The sequence below is a fragment of the Hippichthys cyanospilos genome, chromosome 7, assembly GCF_059441005.1.
Source record: "Hippichthys cyanospilos isolate Australia breed blue-spotted pipefish chromosome 7, RoL_Hcya_1.0, whole genome shotgun sequence".
Taxonomy (NCBI): domain Eukaryota; kingdom Metazoa; phylum Chordata; class Actinopteri; order Syngnathiformes; family Syngnathidae; genus Hippichthys; species Hippichthys cyanospilos.
The window spans coordinates 23038933-23058195 of NC_142375.1; the positions used below are offsets into that span (position 1 = coordinate 23038933).

Sequence of the window (19263 nt, forward strand, 5' to 3'; positions counted from 1 at the left end):
ACCGTATCGTATATTTTTATTTTTTTTAGTGAAAACAGCAGGCCACTAATACATGAGTGGCGGGCCGCAAATGATCCCCCGGGCCCCAGCTTGGATACCGCCTGACTTCCAGTGTTACACGTTGACGAGCTTAAAAATGGCTGTCATTCTTTTGGCCGTTGTTTGTCTTGTTTTAAATCTGCAAAATGCGATTCTTCTTGTTTAGTATGCAAGTTAACTTTAACTAGGTGTGTTTTTCAACAGGTTGAAGACTCTTATTTGTCAAATTTCTGCTTATTGTAAAAAGGAGCACCTGCATGTCTATCTGCAGGTGTTGGTAGCCGTTTAAGCTAGCAGCTAGCGCGTGTTTTTAGCCTAATTGTAGCTGACAAAGTAAAGAAAACGTGAAAACAGAGCTGCTTATCATTGACGATAGGTTAAGTCATTTTACCTCAAAACGTACGTCAATGTCGTCATAAAATCCGGACAGCGGTTTGAAATCCAATCGATTTTCATTCATCAAGCAAAGTTTCAAGGACCGTTGTGGATGGAACCAATCATGTGACTCCGCCTACCGGAAGTGGCCGAAGACGCTTATTTTTGACGTCCCTCTGTGAGAGAGTCCGATAATTGTGATTTTAGTATCGATCGATACCTTGAAAATACCGGTACTCGTGTCGTTGATACTGACAGTATTTTTACGTTCATAACATATGATGGTATTTTAATTTTTTGCCCTATTAAATAACTCAATTCAACTTGTTTGTTCAGTTCTTCTTGAGGGCTCCTGAAAATGAAGGACCTCAGAGTGAAGGCAGTTGGATTAAAACCAGTTTCTTCTAAACTCCGAATATGTGCAAAAAAAATAAATAAATCAAAGATGATATGTATTGGCATTTTGGATTTTCATATTCTTCAACGAATACACTCAAAAGTTTACTTGGCGCAACTGGTTGACAAAGAATCAACTTAAACTACGTCAGGTAATTAAAAATATTCTCAAATATGAACAAAAAATGGAAATAACAAAAAAAGCATGTTTGTGTGAGCATTAATATTGACAGTGTGCCGGTCTTCCCAGTCACACAGAGAAAGATTTTGAATGCGTCTTTCAAAAAGGGGAACAAACACAATGATAGTGTGAAAACAAAGTAGAAACATAATTCGACTATTTTAAAAAAGGATTGTGGATCTGAATAATGCTGCAATACTTTTCAATGCCCTGATTCCTTTGGTGTGCCAGTTCTGTCCACTAGAGGGCACTATACTAAAGTCATTAAGATAGACAAAGAACGAACTTGAATGTTGGCCGTGTAGTATTCAGGAAGTTGCTTCTAATATTAGTTGTTCACTGTGGAGGACAAAGAATATATGCCTGTGTATTTTGTAATCTTATCTAATATACATGTTTATAAATAAAAGGAAAATGATAGAAGGCAGGATGGGTCTTTATTGGCTTGATGATGACTAAGAAAACAGGAATTGGGGAAAATGAAAATTGTAAACAGGAAGTGGTGCGGTTTGGGCGGACAGGAAGGCTGCGAGCAGGCGGTGTCCCTCAGGGGGCGGGGTTCGGCCCCCCGTCCCGAGAGCGATGCCGAGCTAGAGGTCGTAACTCTCGGGCGGGGGTCTGCTCCTGGCCCGGGCGTGGGCCTCGCAGTACAGCTGCCCCTCCACAAAGAAATAACCTTTTTGCTTCAGGTTCATGTCGCAGTCGGCGCACACGAAGCAAGTCGGGTGGCGGAACTTGTCGCGAGCCTTCACTACTGTGCCGCTGGATCAGTACAAAAAAAAAACATAAATTAACAAATGAAAATGACTTTATAATACATTTTTATCTTTTTTTTTTTTTTACAATAACGATTAAATGTTTAAAATAAATTTTGGGGTGTTTAAAAAAAACACATTCTAACAAAATAAATGGAAAGTGTTGATGCTTGACGATCCTCTCCATTGTTTGTTTGTTTTTTTTTCAAGCGCTTTGCAGCCATCTGATGGAATTATAGATCATTACAAGCTTTTCGATAGTTTTCACTACACTCGAAAAACAGCTGGGTCAAAAATAACCCAATTACAGGTAAAAAAAAAAAAAAATAACGACTCAATATCTGGGGCGATACAACCCAAGTAGTCTTATCCAAAATGACCTATTTTTTATTTATTTATTTACTTTTTCAATCAAAAACGTACAAAAGGCTGATTAAAATATTGGGTTGGTGTTTTTTTTTTTGTTTTTTATACTCATAATTATTATTACTATTTTTTAATATGGCTATTTTTAAAGTTTGATCAGGGCTCTAAAACAATTGGGTTCAAATAACTCAATTAAGGGTAAAAAAAATAAGTCAGAAAGTTGGGTCAAAGTTGACCCAGTTTTGGATTATTTGTGCATACCAACTTAGAAGAATAAAAAACAATATTTTTTGACTAGCTCCTTTTTTGATCCATAACTGGGTTACTTTTAACTCAATTCTTTTCAGAGCACAGTATATGATTGGAACTTGGCCTCAATCGCTGTTACACGCACTCTAAATGCAGCTGGGTCAAAAACAACAAAAATATGGCTCAAACAGATTGACAAAATTGACAAAAATATTCCGTCAATCTTTTTTGACCCACAATTGGGTTATTTTGAACCAACTTATTTTGTTTTCGTTGAATACAGCAGGTGAATTTGCACTCACACGATGCCGTTTCCACACTTGTCACAGATGGGAAGTTTCTGGAGGTTTCCGGCAGGTGCGCTGGGTTTGGTGGTGGGCGCCTTGACGGTTCTGGTCACCATGGGCTTGGTGCCTGCCGCAAAATCAATCGCAGTATTAAAACGTAAACGGGAACGGCGTCGGCTAGCTTGAATTGCTGCGAACTGACCGTCGCTCTCGACAAATTCCTGCAGCGCCTTGAACGATCCGGATTGTCGGGGTTGTCCCGGTTCCTCGTGGTCCTTCTGCAGCATGCGGTAGACGTCCGAATCCTCGATGTTAGCCAGCGTCCTTGGGCTGCGCGCGACACGTCGGCACGTTATTGATTATTTTGCGTCATCGGGAAATGAAGGCCATAGAGGCAGTGCAAACAGCTGCCGTTACTTTACTAGAAGCCTCGAAGAAATTTTTCAGATGGACGTTAGAGCGCATTGACGAGGGGTCCTCCTTTGTTAGCTTAGTGCTAAGCTAGCTAGTACGACAACTTAAATGGAAAAGTTTCTGAAAAAAAAAAAAAAAAAACACAAAGTCCTTTCACGTCAAAAGGAAAGCATTGCAATATGAAAGCAGGGAGCTGAAATTTCACCCAGATGGTGACAAACTTCATGGCGAGACCGCAGAGTTATCGCACCACCAGGACTGTGCTATCCCTTGGCTAAAATACTGCAAGAATGATGAAGAAGAAAATGACCCTAATATGCTGAAAATACTGCACAAGGGTTGACCTCAAACGTACGCTCCATCAGATTATATGCGTGCGTCAAAGCAAACCACACATCACCCCATTTGCGCTAAAAGTCCCAGCGTTGCATCCTTTCGTCATACTACCAGCAAATCTGCATGCTTGGCGCAGCGCTCCTAAGCAGGAAATGGCCTGGAACAACATATTCATTGCTCCTTTATGAGGTTGCGTAACAACGAAGCTCGCATTGATTCATATTCATATATCGTCACCACCACACACACGCAAATCTATAGTATATATGCACACACACACACATATATATATATATATATATATATATATATATATATATATATATATATATATATATATATATATATATATATATATATATATATATATGTATACTATATGTATATACAGTGAGCCCCCCTACTTCGCGGTTAATGGGGGCTGTCAACCCCCCGCGAAGTCTGAAACCCGCGAAGTAGGGTATCAGTTCCTAGATTTCTATGTACACCCCAATATAGCCGCAGTAACCATAAACAATCCTTTTTTTTTTGTATTTTTTGCCTATTTTATTTCCTTTCTCCTATTATTTAACATGACATTATCCTTATTAACATTATTGTATATTCATTAAACAACTAATATGACTTAGTTTGTTGAGAATGTGTTCTCAGGACTGCTTATCTGCACCAAGACTCCGGCGAAAGAGGACGCAAGTCATCACGTTGAAGTTCACATTTATTTTGGCTCTTGTATGGTGTATCATGTAGTATCTGTTGAATAATAAATCAACGAAAATCTTAAAGTCAGTCAACGAACATATAAACACTTAAATTTATGAATTTATTGTATTTTTAGCCGACATTAGCGGGTTAGCAACAACTAACAACAACTACTAACTAGAAAGTGCAACCTCCACACAAACCAACACATAAATAGAATAAACACTCATCGCTTACTAAACATAGGCAGTAGCGTGCGTTATCAACATAAATGATTAATAAACTATAAATATGAGCTTACGTTGTCATTCACTATGTCACCGCAACGAGCCGAATGACGCACGGAGAACGTCAAACAGGAAGAAAACAGAAATGCAACGCGACCCGACAAATTAAAAGCAAGCATTTCAAAATAAGATAAAAAACGTCACGAACCCCAACGCTTGAAGAATTCTTAACATAGTTATTAACTAATATTACTTCGTTATTTGATGAATACAGTACCGTACAGTGTACTTTTTTTTTTCAATTTTTGCACATTTTTTAAATGATGTTTTATTTTGAAATATTTGTTATTTTTCCTGGAAAAAACCGCGAAGCAGGAGGGATCACTGTATATGTATTAGTGTTGGTGCACGCATGTACCTGTCGGGTTTGGGCTGGACGAATCCTTTCATCTGGCCCTCCATGGCGTCCTGGATGTTCCCGGAGGAGTAGAGGCCGATGGGCGTGTTGTAGGTGGTGCTGACCACCTGACGGGTGTCGTCGATGTTGGCGGCCGCCACGAACGGCTGAGCTCGCCGATTGTGCGCCACGCCGACGGGCTTGTACTCCTGCGCCCAAAGTCAAAAGGTCAAAGTGACCAAAAGAACGAATGGACGGATGCAGGCGAGGGGCTCCTTCAAAAGTATTGGGACAGCGGGGTCGGGTTCTTAGATTTTGTTATTGCGTTTTGAGGATGCGGTATTTGCGTTCCAAATTAAAACAAAGGTTTTGCGATATAGTCACAACAAATTGAGCTCGAAGCAAGTCATTTTACAAGTGAGCAAAAGTATTGGAACACGTTCCAGTTGCTCAGAAAGAGCGCTTCGTTTTTGGCTTTGTGAAAAGTGAATGTAGAAAAACGATTTGACAAGCTATGACTACTCACCTGTGGCTCAGATTCCAGGTTGACCTTAAAGGGGCTGACTTTGCCATCCTCCGTCACCCGCGGCGACCACAATTTAGCTTCGCCTCTACCAAAACACGGTCGGAAAAAAAACAAACAAACAAACGTGAATCTTAAACATTATACATGCACGTATAAATTATTTTATTTGTATTATTTTTTGTATTTAAAAAATCAAATTGGGAATTTTTAGCTCTCAAAAATAAAAAAAAAATAAAAAATCCCCCCCAAATTGCAACAAATAAAATAAAACGTTCCCATGTTTGTAATTTTCATTTCATTTTTAACAATAAGATGAGATGATTTTTTTTCCGGGAGCGCATTCACCTTTCGACGGTGAGCGTGAGCTGCTGAGTGGCCTCTTTGATTTTGTTTTGCGCGTCGCAGTGCAGCATGTCGGCGGCGGGCGCGCCCTCGATGGCCACGATCAGGTCGCCGGCGCAAAGATTGGCCACGGCCGCCTTGCTGCCCGGCGTGATCTACAAAGGCAGAAAATCTTGTGCCCTATTTTCTACAATCCGTCCTATTTTACATGACAGTCATTTCACATCAAAAGACCCCCCCCCCCCCCCCCCCACACACACACACACACACACACCCCAAGTCTAACGAGAGGTCGCAAAAAGATCAAGCCAAAGGTTCCCAAAGAACATTCTGGCTCCCGATGCGTGGGGCATGACCTTATTACATTACTACACACACACACACACACACACACACACACACACACACAATGAGGTCATGTGACTATAAATATGGCCTTGAAAGTGGATTCCAAAGAGGGAGTGATGATTTATGGCACACATCAGATCTTTCCCCACTCAGAATGTCCGAATCCTTTTTTTTTCGCTTTGTTTATTTTCGCTATGTTTCTTCAGTTTATGGCTGACAGATGTCAGATACAAAAAAATGTCATTTCTATATTGACCATTCATTCATTGGTGTGTAGTATTAAAGCAAATGACAAAATGCAGATTTATAATTTTGACGAGGCTTTGTTCCCACTGTCATGTAGCCAAAATTAGCACGCAGCTGCTGAACATGAGCTAGCATCTAACGAAGCAATAAGCAGATGTTTCCTCAAGGGACCACCAAGACAAACTCCGCTGCATGCTGAGGATGATGTTAACAGCTATATACAGTATGTACATATACATATAAGTAGGTATTATATATATTCGAATATATATAAAATAGCCTGTGTCGTACATGAGTAATGTGTACGTGTGCTTCTGTATACGATTTCTCCAGCTGTGGTGTCATACATGATAGTATTATGAGGGCTAATTATTTGAGTAGGAAGTATGAAAAGCTCGGACTGCCATTATCTATCTATCTATCTATCTATCTATCTATCGCTAGTTACAGATCTTGCTAGCTTGTTATTTATTTTGCTAGCTAGCATCTACTGTATCCATCTATCCATCTATATATCTATCTCTCTCTCTCTCTCTCTCACTCTCTCTATCGCTAGTTACAGATCTTGCTAGCTTGTTATTTATTTTGCTAGCTAGCATCTACTGTATCTATCTATCTATCTATCTATCTATCTATCTATCTATCTATCTATCTATCGCTAGTTACAGATCTTGCTAGCTTGTTATTTATTTTGCTAGCTAGCTAGCATCTATCTATCTATCTATCTATCTATCTATAGCTAGCTACATAACTTGCTAGCTTGTTATGTATTTTGCTAGCTAGCTAGCTAGATAAACACAAAACAAACATTTATGAGGTGAGCTCAGAATTATCAGCACATTGATAATGGTGATTTATGCTGGTCAGAATTCACACAATAAAGGGCACTTGTATCTCTTTAAGAAAAAAAAAAAAAAAAGGACACAGCCATCCCTAGTGTTTACATTCTACTGGCTGCCCATAAAGACCAGGAGGTGATGTTCCTGTCCTAAAAAGGCAGTGCAGGCGCACACACACACACACACACACACACACGCACACACACACACACACACACACACACACACACACACACACACACACACACAAGACACACCCGCACACTGTGGCCTTGTAACGATGGCCCCAGTTGTTCCTGATGTCTTTTCCTAAAAATAGCGAGCGGGCGCTGGTGATGGATTAGTAGATGGAATCGCGTCTAAATTGTTGTAATGTTCCTGCTCTTGTGTCACGCTCCACATGTCGTACACGCCGCCAACGTGCTTTTCAACTTGTTTTATTCCTGTCCTGGATTTTTTTTTTTTTTACTGACATGAGATTTTTGCCCGGTGGCTTATAAAAAGGATCTTGTCATCGGAATGTCTGGACAGAGCATGAGTATCGAGTGTTATTCGGACCGCGCTGATACTGCGTGTCGATACGATGAATATTTATGATGCATCAAATTTCAATGAACACAATGACAAATCTACATTTGTCCATTCGAATGCACATTCAGGGCTGTCAAGATATTCCAAAACTATTGAGATTAAATAATTAAGATCCGCATTTAACTGATCTACCGTATGTATAAAAACTGTTCAGTTTAGTTTAGCCTTGCTATGGCTTGCTAAGTTAGCATCTTTGTTGCTATATGGGTGCTTTCCATTTATGTGGTAAGCTAAAACAATCTTTATCAAAGGTTGATGTCATTTTTTTTTTTTCTTTTTATTAACACACTTTTTGTCCCACACTTTCTGCAATCATGTGAACAATGATTAGCATTGGCGCATCTGGTAACATTTTGGTATCTCCAGTATGTGCTCACAAATTCCCGCGCGGGTAATCCGGTGGCTATAAAAAGTCTACACACCCCTATTGACACGCCAGGTTATTACGGTAAAAACAAATGACACCAAGAGAAATCATTCCAAAACTTGTCTCCATCATTAATGTGACTCATAACCTGTACAACATATCTGAAAAATCAACGACTGAGATGAAGCGCTTGCATAAGTGTGCACACCTTCCTGCAGAAAAAAGTTCAGATGTTCTAGCATTGTAGTTTTTACATATTTTAAATTACTTGTATCATTTATGCTACTTTAGACTTTAATACGTTTGATTGGATTGCTCTTACCAAAACTTGCCCAGTGTAACCACTTCATATCGGCCTGCACAATTGTTCGAATTTGAATCGCGATCGCGATATTGGCTGCCACGATTAATTAAGATGAACTTCTGCGATATTTACATTCGAAAAGCCGGCAACCTACATGTCAAATCAAGCACTTTGTCATCCTGCCACCAGGGGGCAAAGTTTCCCACATGTTTACATGACAAAAGCCTCTGCTTATTATTTACCGGTGTGAAATGGCGTCGAGTTTCTCACCTGTGCCGTTTGTTATAATTATGATTTACTTGATTTATTTGAGTTTATTATTGTTATTTGTAAGTATCCAGCCTTGACGCCTTGTTTATATACTGCTCGTTTAAAAAAAAAAAGGCAATAAATCGACGTTTGACCAAACATGATGAATAATTGACCAAAATAATCGTGATTATCATTTTGACCATAATCGTGCAGCCCTACTTCATATGTATACATATATAAATATGTGTGTGTGCATAACGTAAGCTGCTATTTGTATCTAAGCCTAGAGCAAACACACTGGCACAGGTGCAAATTGACACACGTTAGACCCCCCCCCAGCCTTCACTTGTATGGGAAACATTTGGGGTGACAGAAGATTGTAGAAAAGCGGCAAAACTCACCCTGGAGATGGTCAGCGGTTGGTTGAAGTCCTTGCCGCCCACCAGACGGAAGCCCCAGGGGGCCGGCCCGTTCAGGACCACCGTGAACGCCATGGCCCCTTTGAACGGCGACGTCCCCGCACTGAGGGCCATCCGAGAGTCCGGCGATATCAAAAAGCCGGGGAGTGTCCCGGGGAGGGGGGGGTTGGAGGCCGCCCCGCCCCCGAACTGCTTTTTGGCCGTGCTGGCCGTTCTGAATATTTCACCGATGTGAAGATGGGTGCCCCCCCCCCCCCCCAACACACACACACACACACACACACACACTCCCTCCTCCTCCCCAGGCCCCACCAAAAATCATCCGTGGACACTTTACAACCCCCCCCTCCCCCGCCACACTTCTCCTTTTTTGGTCCGCCCGCTCCTGCTCCGAGGTCCCGCAGGAACTTTAAGGACCAGCCAGGACCCCCCCCCCCCCCCCCCCCCCCCCCGCACAAACTTGAAAGCCCGCCCCTTGAAAGCATCCTTTCATCCCTTCTAAAAAAGACACATGACAGGATATTTTCTTCTTGTTGGATTTGTAGTTCTTATTTGGTTCAGAAGAAGTCGTATTTGTGCCTTGTGATTGAGATTTATGTGTTTACTTTAGCCGAGCACTTGACAGAAAAAAAAACCTTCATCGGGCACCTGTCATTTCATGTCTGAACTTTGAAAATCGTAAAAATACGTCTTTGGGATTGAATGAGTTTTTCAAAACAAATGTTTCCAATGTTACTGTCCAGGCTGGTGCACCAAGGTTGAAGAATTCTAAGTAATACTTGTTACATTTCTATGACATCACACTGTATCAAAATGATAAAAACTACGACTACTGCATAAAAATAATATTTGAAAATTCATAAAGAACAGTGAAAGGAATAAGACCATAGAGCTAAGCGTTTATTCATAACAATACAGCCCCGTAAAATGCAAAGTAGAAATACTTGACACTTGTTGTGTGCGCATGTGTGATTTGTTTACAAATAAGCTTTTTTTTAACTACATTATTATTCATACATTTTTTGCATTTATCACATTACTTGACTATCAAGCTCTAGTTGGTATTTTTTTTTAAGGCGGTGTTGAGTCAAGAAAAATACGATGGCCCTAAAGTGAAAATCACATATACAAAAAAAAAAAACTATACAGGAAAAAAGGTAATGGCAAACAAAAACGCCTGACAAGAGAGAAGCGCACAAGAAAAAGGACACACCCTAGAAAAAGGAAGCCACAAAAAACACTTAAGAAAAAAGAAGTTTTTGTTTTTTGTTTGTGATGACATTTTTCCTCTTTTGCTGTGTTCTTTGTTAGTGTGATTACCAAGGAAAAAGAAGCAAACAAAAAAGGACACATGACGCATGTATGTCCTTTTTTGTGTGCTTGTTTTTTCTTGTGTGCGTCTTTTTTTGTTTGCTTCTTTTTCATTGCATGTGCCTTTTTTTAACTTTTTTTCTTGTGTGTCCTTTTACTTGTTTGCTTCTTTTTTTGCGTGCGTCCATTTTTGTTTGCTTTTTTTCTTGCGTGTGTTCTTTTTTCTTTGCTCCTTTTTTCTTGCATGTGTTCTTTTTTGTTTGCTTCTTTTTTCTTACGTGTGCCTTTTTTTACTTCTTTTTTCTTGCGTGTGTCCTTTTACTTACTTGCCTCTTTTTTCTTCTGCGCTTCTCTTGCAAGGCGTTTTTGTTTTTTGTTTGTGATATCCTTTTTCTTTTTTTGCTTGTGTGATTTGCACTTGAGGGCCGCCGTAAGAAAAATGGTGTAAAAACAGGAAAGAACAAAGTCAAAGAAATTAGAGTAAAGCCAAAAGTGAGTTTTTATAAAGCGTGTGGACGTTGACAACGTACAAAAGGCTTAGAAAATACGCGCACACACACACACACACGCACACACTGAAATGTGAGCAACACAAATGTGAATTTATGATAAAAATATTATATCTTAAGGTGCTTAACTGTCAAAAAAAAAAATCCTTTGTGTGACATCACAGCTAATACGCAGTTTGAAATATATTATCGACGCAAATTTTTTCCCATCTCAAAAACAAAATTGACAGCGCATAATCCAGTACACTTTGCGTTAATTAGCACACTAGATTAGTTGACAGAAAAACGCAACTCTGAACTTTAAACGAAAACACAAACGTATCGTAACTCATTCAATGCCAGGGAAGCATTTTCACGTTTTTTGTTTTTTTTTAAGAGATTGGACAATCAATCCCACATACTTCGGTATCAATTTAAAATTTAAGTATCTCAAAATTAGTGTCCTAAATGTACGTACAGTAAGTATCGATTTAATACTTGCGTATCTGAGATTGATTGTTGGAACTCTTAAAAAAAAACGTGAAAATACGTCCCTGGCATTGAATGAGTTCAACACACATTTTTTTTCCGTATTTAAAAAAAAAAAAAAAACGGTAAAAATGTAACAATTGATTTCCCGCTCAGAATGTTTGAAGTCCAATTTTTTGGTTTGTTTATTCTGTTTCGCATGATTTTGAACCACTTTTATTTGCTTGTTTGTTATCAAATAAATAAATGATCATATATGATTTCCATAGAAACGCGTAGTTATGCGTATAACACAAAAAAAAAATGCAATTTTGTGATACAATGGGAGTCTTTTGTTGGAAATTTACCCAATACAGAATCATAAAGCAAAAAAAATAAAAAAATTAACAGACTATTGTATATTGTCACTGTGCATTGTAAAACGTTCTAAATATCATCAAATTCTGCAAGGTAATTTATACAAAAAAAGAAACTAGTGTGAAACTGATAAAAAAAACAACTTTTGTCAATATCTAGCGAAAGCCTCAAATGTTGGCGATTTTCCAAGAAAAAACTCAAACGTTTGCGATTAAGTTTTAAAGACCGTTTGTCATAGAGAGATTACAAACATAACAAAAATGGTCACTGTGCAACAGAGGTGTCCAAACTCCGGCTTGGGGGCCATTTGCGGCCCGCCATCCACTTTTTTTGTGGCCCGCGGCATATGCTAAAAAAAAAACATTTGAACCTGACCCGAAATGCTGGTTATTTTTGACATTATTTTTGATAGTAATTAATTTTCCTATTCTAAAATGGAACTTGAACGCAGCATCTTGCCGCGATGCGTAAAGAAATCCTATTGGCCCGGAGAAATAAACAAATGGTGGGGCAAATGAGTATTGTTCTTTAGTATCGTAGAAAAAAACATCCAAATGCGTTGGTATCAGTAAGGTATTGGTATCAGCTGATACTGCACATATCAGATTTAGTATCGCGGTAATTGCGTGATTGATTGCTTTTTATCATGTTAAATAAAATGAAATAAAACAAAATAAACATTTGTTGCCCTTATATCTTTCTGTTTGTCTGTGTGTGGCTCACAAGCGAGACAATTTGGCGACACCCACTGTGCGACGATTGTGACAAGATTTAAAAACGAAATTCAAAAATTTAGTCCAACGTTTCCTTGAAAAAATAACTGCAATGAATAGAAACTTTATGACTAAATCTACAAGAAAGTTTTTTCGTTGCCTTTCGAATAATAATAACAAAAGTTTTTTTTGTGTGTTTTTCGTCCAATTTACGAATCGTAACTAAAACAAAACAATGATACGATCCCCCTTAGTGTTGGAACGCTAATAAATACAAAAAAATGGTATCAAGACCACCAAAACGGCAAAATCTTTCTCTAAGGTGAAATCTGACGTCAAATAAACAAGCAAACACAAATGATTTAAAGTGCAAAAATGCTAGCGGTGACGGTGACGTTTGTAACATTGCACAAAATTTGTCGTTGAATGTCTTTGGGGTGCGAAGGATTATTTTTTTTTTTAACAAACAAAAGAAAAACAAGTGATGCAGCAGAAACACACACCCGCAAACACACACCAAAAACATTTTTCCGTCATTGTCGTTTTTCGGCTCATACGCGCCCGTAAAAACAAGCGTACAAAGGACCGAAAAAAATTGTACTAACGAGGTCTTCCGTTGAAGATGGCTAGTGAGAGCTGCGTGGCCACACACACACTTACACACACGCGTACACACAGCCACGCATCTTGTGTGCTGAGGGGGGCGGGGCCGGGAATCATTCACGGTAGCTGCTTCACGTAGTTTCCTGGGAAAGTTCCGAACATTTTGCTCCGACGAGATGTTCCTATGGAAACCAAAGATATGTGATTAGCGTCCATTCGCATTACTAACTGTAAAGGAAATCTTCTTACAGCTGTACCGCTACTTACGTCACCGAAAAACTTCAAAAGAAAATTTGGATTACGAAAGGCGAAATTGTTAGCGTATAATTATGATACACGAGACACCGGCGCTTGGAAGCAGGAAGTACTTCGCATGACCTCAAACTAAACGTAAGTAAACTCAGGTGCTTGAAATGATCCCAAAATAAATATTATTGCTTCTGTGGACTTGTGAATGACGCCTAGTTCACTGCAAATGTAAAATAAAAACATACAAATAAAACGACCTAAACAAAGTTCTCTGCACAAACCGCCGATACAACAGCGCCATTTCAAGGCATTAAATGAACTGTGTTGATATTAACTGTTACAATTTTTTTTTTAAGTCTTGCAACGGATTAGTCTATTTACATGTAAAAATGTCCCTACTTACAAAAGATTCACCTTAAAAAATTACCTCTGGAACACATAACAATGTTATTACAAAATTAATTTCTTCCGGAAGTCATTTGTAACTGTAACCGGAAGTAAATTTGTAAATCTTTCATTAGAAGAGATGCTTTTTACAGGTAAATAGCCTTATCTGTTCCAAGTCCACAAAAAATGCTCCTAAACCCTTGAAATGAATATTATTAAATTTTAAAGCAATGCATCATAAATGGTAAGAAATACACATTGGAATTACATTAGTGCATAATAATCAAAATATATAATGTACAAAAAAAAAAAAAAAACAACTTTTGAATTGGTGGAGAGAGATAGAGAGAGACACCTTTTTAGGACATTTAATTTGTATGTTTCTTTTTGACATTTCAAGTGATCTCGGAATCATTTACAAGTCCAAAGGAGCAATAATATTTATTTGGATTATTTTGAGTGTGAACGTTTACTTAAGTTTAGTTTGGGGTCATGCGAAGTTCTTCCGGTGTAATGTCATTGATTAAGTGCTAAAGTGCTAACTACATGCTCCTACTCAAAAACCTTGAGAATAAAGTTGACAGCTTACCGACAAACCAACCGTCATCGCACTTCTCCATCACCTCCACGACGTCGCCCTCCTTCAGCTCCAGTTCGTCTTCGTTGCGCGGCGCGTAGTTGTACACGGCCTGGAAGCTACGAATTAAAAAAAAAAAATGTCAGTCGTCCATTACCCGCTTTAAGCGGTGCTAAATTAAAAAAAATAAAATTACTCAAGATTTTTTTTCGGAAAGATGACTTACGGTTCTCCTCCGCCATGGAGTGCTTCTTGGACTAATCGCTGGAAAAGAAAGAAAGAAAATGTGTCGGAAATTGTTTAAAAATCTAAAAAAAATATGAATATGAATTAATATTAATAATATATTTTTTTTTTGTTCAATGACTTCAAACTAAAGACGTAGGCCCGGTTTTGTGAAACGCATCACATATGTTTTTCGGAAGTAAAAACAAATCCTCTGCGCGCTAGCCGGGCGACTTGAGATGAGTCAAAGACGTGTCCCCCTACCCTTCGACCTCTAGAGGGCCTCCGAGACAAGATGGGGCTACGAGGCGGCTTTCCACCCACCACTGGATCCTGCGCGGCGGGCATACACAAAAGGCAAAATGGAGGTTTGGGCTACCGTAGCGAGCCGCGCACGGCAAGCCACCGGCGCTCACGTCCAGCACGCGCAAAGCCAAACGCTGACATGCTGAAGGCCGACGAGCGCCCAAGACACCACATTTATGGTTTTCAACCACGCCGTCATTTCGGTTAGTGGACAAAGGGCAACACGCTCTAAAAATCCACACCAGATCACTTTCAAACAAGACAAATAAACCACAAGTTTTAATATTAGAAAAATATACTGTAGTTAGATAGATTTTGCCACAAACAATGCAAAGAGGGTCTCCGCAACGTCAGGATGTAATCTCGGCCCGCTGCCCTCTGCAGTTTAGTAAATTCCGTGAATCCACGAGCCGCTTCACATGAAGCGACGAATCCATTGGTCATTCCCAAACGAGCACAAATTAGGGTTAGATCTCATCCTCGGAGCCACTCCCGAGTTTACCTTCAATTTGGGAGACCTACGGCCCGGGTGCGGCGCCGCGGGGGGAGAGCGGCGGGAGATGAGGAGCGGGGGCGAGGTGGACGCGGCCGAGTGCGGGGGAGACAGTGGGGGGGACACGGAGGGGGCGGGCGAGAGCGGGGGCGAGCAGGAAAAGACGGGCAGTGGCGGGGGGCGGTGGGAGGCTCGGGGGGACGGGGGGGAGTTGGGGGCCCGCGGCCAGGTGGGTGACGGGGGGGCGCTGGGAGGAGAAGGTGAGCGAGTGGGGGGACAGACGTCAGCCTAGTGGGGGGCAATCACACACAACACTGAAAACACAACACTACTAAAGTACAAACTGGTAATCTAGTAGGAAGTCACTATTTGTCATAAATGATCAAATGTAAAACTTCCACATTAAACGTGTCAAATATTTTCTTCTGTCTTATCCAAGGCCCTGCAGCTTTTAAAGATTTAAAACGTGTTTCCACCTTGCAGTACAGTTAAGTACTGTTTAAAACTCAACTGTCAAAACTTTGCATTGTAAAAAAAAAAAACATGGTAAAGTAATGTTTAGCAATGACATCACACAGGAAGCACGTCGCATGATCCCAAACTAAACTTACACGCTCAAAATAATAAAAAAATAAATATTATTGCTCCTGTGGACTTGTAAATAATTGCTGGATTACTGGAAATGTGAAATAAAAACGTACGTGAAATAAAAAGTTGTCTCTCTCTCTGCACTCATCACCAACACACCGGCACCATCTCAAGGCAAGCAAGTGAACTGCATTCATATTACCAACTGCTACAATTAATATGATTAATGTATTATATGGGTATAGGAGCATTTTTTTATGATTCTTTACATGACATAACTTGATTATCATGCACTAATGTAATTGTACTACGTATTTGTTATCGTTTTTCGATGCATTCAATGATATTCATTTAAAGGGTTTAGGTGCATTTTGAGGGGCTTGGAACGAATTAGGCTATTTACAAGTTAAAAACGAAAAGATTCAGGGTAGAAAATTACTTCCGGAACGAATTAAATTCATAAGTCCAAGTATGACCGGCGGGTGGGAAATTGCAAAAAAATAATGGAGAAGAACTGCACGGCGGGCGTGGGGTTCGTTTGAGTGACGGGTTACAACGTACATGATGCCTTTTGGCGGGTACCCAAAAGTGTAAACTGTACTGCTCGGTGGAAACGGCGGCGTGGAAAAGAAAGGTCACAAATGCTCTACCTGTGTACTGAGTCTCCCCGTAAAAACCTCCCGCTCATCCTCTCTAGCCTCCTCCTCATCTTCTTCCTGAATGAATAACTCAATTAAGACCTTCCCACTTGTCGACGGAGGACTCCCGGACTCAACGCGGGCCGTCGCGCGTTCGGGTTCCGAAGATTCGAACGCTCGGGCTTTTACTTCCGGTCGAGATTCCTGAAACGGGGGCGATCGAGTTCGGTCGTCCAGAATTTCAGACGGGAGATCGTCGTAAGGGTCCGCGACACAAAGCGGGACGTCGAAGCGGCTCGGCTCGGGCCGGTCGCCGCGTCCGCGAGAATGAGCGAGCGGCGTTAAAGCGGCGGGGGGGCGCGTGTGCGGGGCTGGGGGAGGCTCGCGGAGAGATGGCGCGAGGTGACCGGGGAGGGGGGGCGGCGTGGGCGCGGTCGAGCGGGGCCGAGGCGGCGGGGCGTCCACGGTGAGGGAGAGCCACTCTTGGGTGACCGCCCGCAGGTTGGGAGTCGTGAGCGAGGATGTGGGGGAGGGGGGCGGAGGTGCTAGATGGGAGAAAGTCTTCGTGAAGGGAAGTGGAAGAGAGGGAAAAAAAGTCAATAGAAAAGTATACACTGGGTGCGCGTGATTATATGATCCACTTGCAAAAAGAGTGTCCCCAAATTCCGCATGACCCCAAGCTAACTTAAGTTAGAATCCAAAAAATAAATATTATTGCTCCTGTGGACTTATAAATGATTCCTTTATCGTAAAAATATACAAATTAAATGACCTAAAAAGGTGTCTCTCTCTCTGCACTCATCACTGAAACACCAGCACCATCTCAAGGCAAACAAGTGAACTGCATTCATATTGTCAACAGCTACAATTAATATGATTCATTTGGAGCATTTTTAATGATTCTTTACTTGACATTTTGGCGGTGACCAGAATAAGAATTTCATTGTGTAGTGTTCCTATGCACATGACAATAAAACTCTTGAATCTAGTATGCGGTGGCAACAAAAGTGGGTGGGGAAAAAAACAACAAGATATTTAATGTAGACCAATATAATTCAATACTCTTTATTTTTTGGGGGGAAGCAGATTTTTTTTTTTTGGCTCAATCTCATATTGCGATATTGGATTGGAACACTCCTATTCCTTACTTGTCTCTGAACATTCCGAAACTTGAGAGTGTCTTGATAATGTGCCGTTCGATTATTCAGAATTGATCAGAGCAGTATAGTTGCAAACACAAGCTGCCGATAGAATCCTGACTTAATTGCATCTTTTATTTCTTCTTCTAATTTCTATTGATGGCTGTCAAATATTTGAGAGCATTACCACCACCTTCTGGCCACTAGCGGTAATGCACTAAAAAAGATTTGCACATTTTTGCGGGTGGGCAAATAGTTTTTCGTCAGCAAACATCTATTGAAATACACTAAAACGTGATTACGACTCAACCGTTTCATAGATTTTTCACGGTGTGGTGACATTTCCTTACCTTGACGGGTGTAGAACTGGCTGTCCTGTTGCCATGGTATCCGTGGGGGTCCACATGGTGGAGGTGGTGAGCAGAGGTTTTGGAGGGGGAGCGCTCGAGCAGGTCCACGTAGGCCACGGGAAAGATGCCCTGTTTAGTGGTTTCGGGGATCTTGCCCTCGTACCAGTTCTGGTCCACCTGTCGGATCACGATCACTCTTTCGCCCTGTACCAGACACACAGACGAATATTGGACTAACTTTATGTGTGACTTACCTGGCCGCTGGAAAAACGTAGCTGGGATGAAGCTACGTTATAATTAACAAACTAATTAACAAACCTAAAATTGACATTTGCTACGGCTAACGTTGTACATATTCACATAAAAACACATACGTATGTAATATACAACTTTGGGCTGTCGCGTATGACGATAGCATTGTTAGCACGTCATTAGCACTTGAGCAATGACATCACACATGAAGCACTTCGCATGACCCCAAACTAAACCAAAGTAAACTTACATGCTCAAAATAATCCATAAATACATATTATTGCTCCTGTGGACTTGTAAATGATTCCTGGATGGCTGGAAATAATGTAACGTACAAATTAAAGGACCTACAAGTGTCTCTTTCCCTGCACTCATCACTAACGCACCAGCTCCATCTCAAGGCAAACAAGTGAACTGCATCCATATTGTCAACTGAAAAGCAGCTCTACGTAGGAATGATTCATATTACAAATTACTTCTGGAAGGAATAAATGACGTAGTTAGAGGTACCACCGTAAGATAATAAAAGAAGGTAATATAAAGAATAGTGTATCGATGCCTCACATTAGCTTTACATGTGGCACAAGCTACCTTTCTGAGAGACAGCTCCACATTCGTGTCAGCATTAAAGTTGTATCGAGCCACGGCCTCTCCGATCTCCCTGACGTGGGCGGGCGGAGGTGGGCGGCTGGGCTGCGACTTCTCCAAAGGCGCCATCTTCTAAGGACACACATTCAAGGAGTGTGAATGCTGTTTGATTTCAAAGTGTGCCTCACAGCGGATATACATTGAATATGTTTGGTGATGCGGTATCGCTAGTGCTTGCAGAGTTGACTCAACAAGCTGCCTCTTTGAGAATTAACACATTGACAATCGCCGTCCTTTTATTTTTTAAGCTAGAAGAGGTCTTTCTCTTAAAAACGGCTTAGAAAACTGTGACTTGCTGAGAACAATTAAACAAGAAATATGTTATTGTATTTATTTATGCATTGATGTGTACTAAGCATGGTACACATTTCTTAATGTAGCAAATAAAAGGATGTGTTCAATGGAAAAAACAATAGCTGTAATTTTATTATTGTGATACAGTGACACTTTGATATTTTTACTCAAGATTATCATACCGTCACAATCTGATATCGA

General features: G+C 40.5%; 2 protein-coding genes across 13 annotated transcripts in view; both read right to left on the reverse strand.

The window, feature by feature from the left end:
- Positions 1-1411: 1411 nt before the first annotated feature.
- On the reverse strand, positions 1412-9129 carry LOC148421655 (PDZ and LIM domain protein 3-like). Its single transcript, XM_088420433.1, has 7 exons — positions 8938-9129; positions 5593-5744; positions 5248-5332; positions 4743-4930; positions 2851-2978; positions 2664-2775; positions 1412-1753 (listed from the first exon to the last, which is right to left on the reverse strand). The coding sequence occupies exons 1-7, from the start codon at positions 9067-9069 to the stop codon at positions 1582-1584; spliced, it is 969 nt and encodes a 322-aa protein (XP_088276559.1). The 5' UTR covers positions 9070-9129; the 3' UTR covers positions 1412-1581.
- A 705-nt stretch (positions 9130-9834) lies between these two features.
- sorbs2a (sorbin and SH3 domain containing 2a) overlaps positions 9835-19263 on the reverse strand; it is a 51694-nt gene continuing 42265 nt past the window's right edge. For 11 of the 12 annotated variants that reach the window (XM_088419443.1, XM_088419453.1, XM_088419451.1 and 8 more), the window contains 5 exons: positions 18712-18840; positions 17869-18072; positions 14356-14393; positions 14142-14248; positions 9835-13098 (listed from right to left, as the gene is read on the reverse strand). In XM_088419443.1, coding sequence (XP_088275569.1) covers positions 13034-13098; positions 14142-14248; positions 14356-14393; positions 17869-18072; positions 18712-18840 — 543 coding nt within the window. In that variant the 3' untranslated portion in view covers positions 9835-13033. The remainder of the gene's footprint in view (positions 13099-14141; positions 14249-14355; positions 14394-17868; positions 18073-18711; positions 18841-19263) is intronic. The other variant, XM_088419445.1, reaches the window with a different exon arrangement.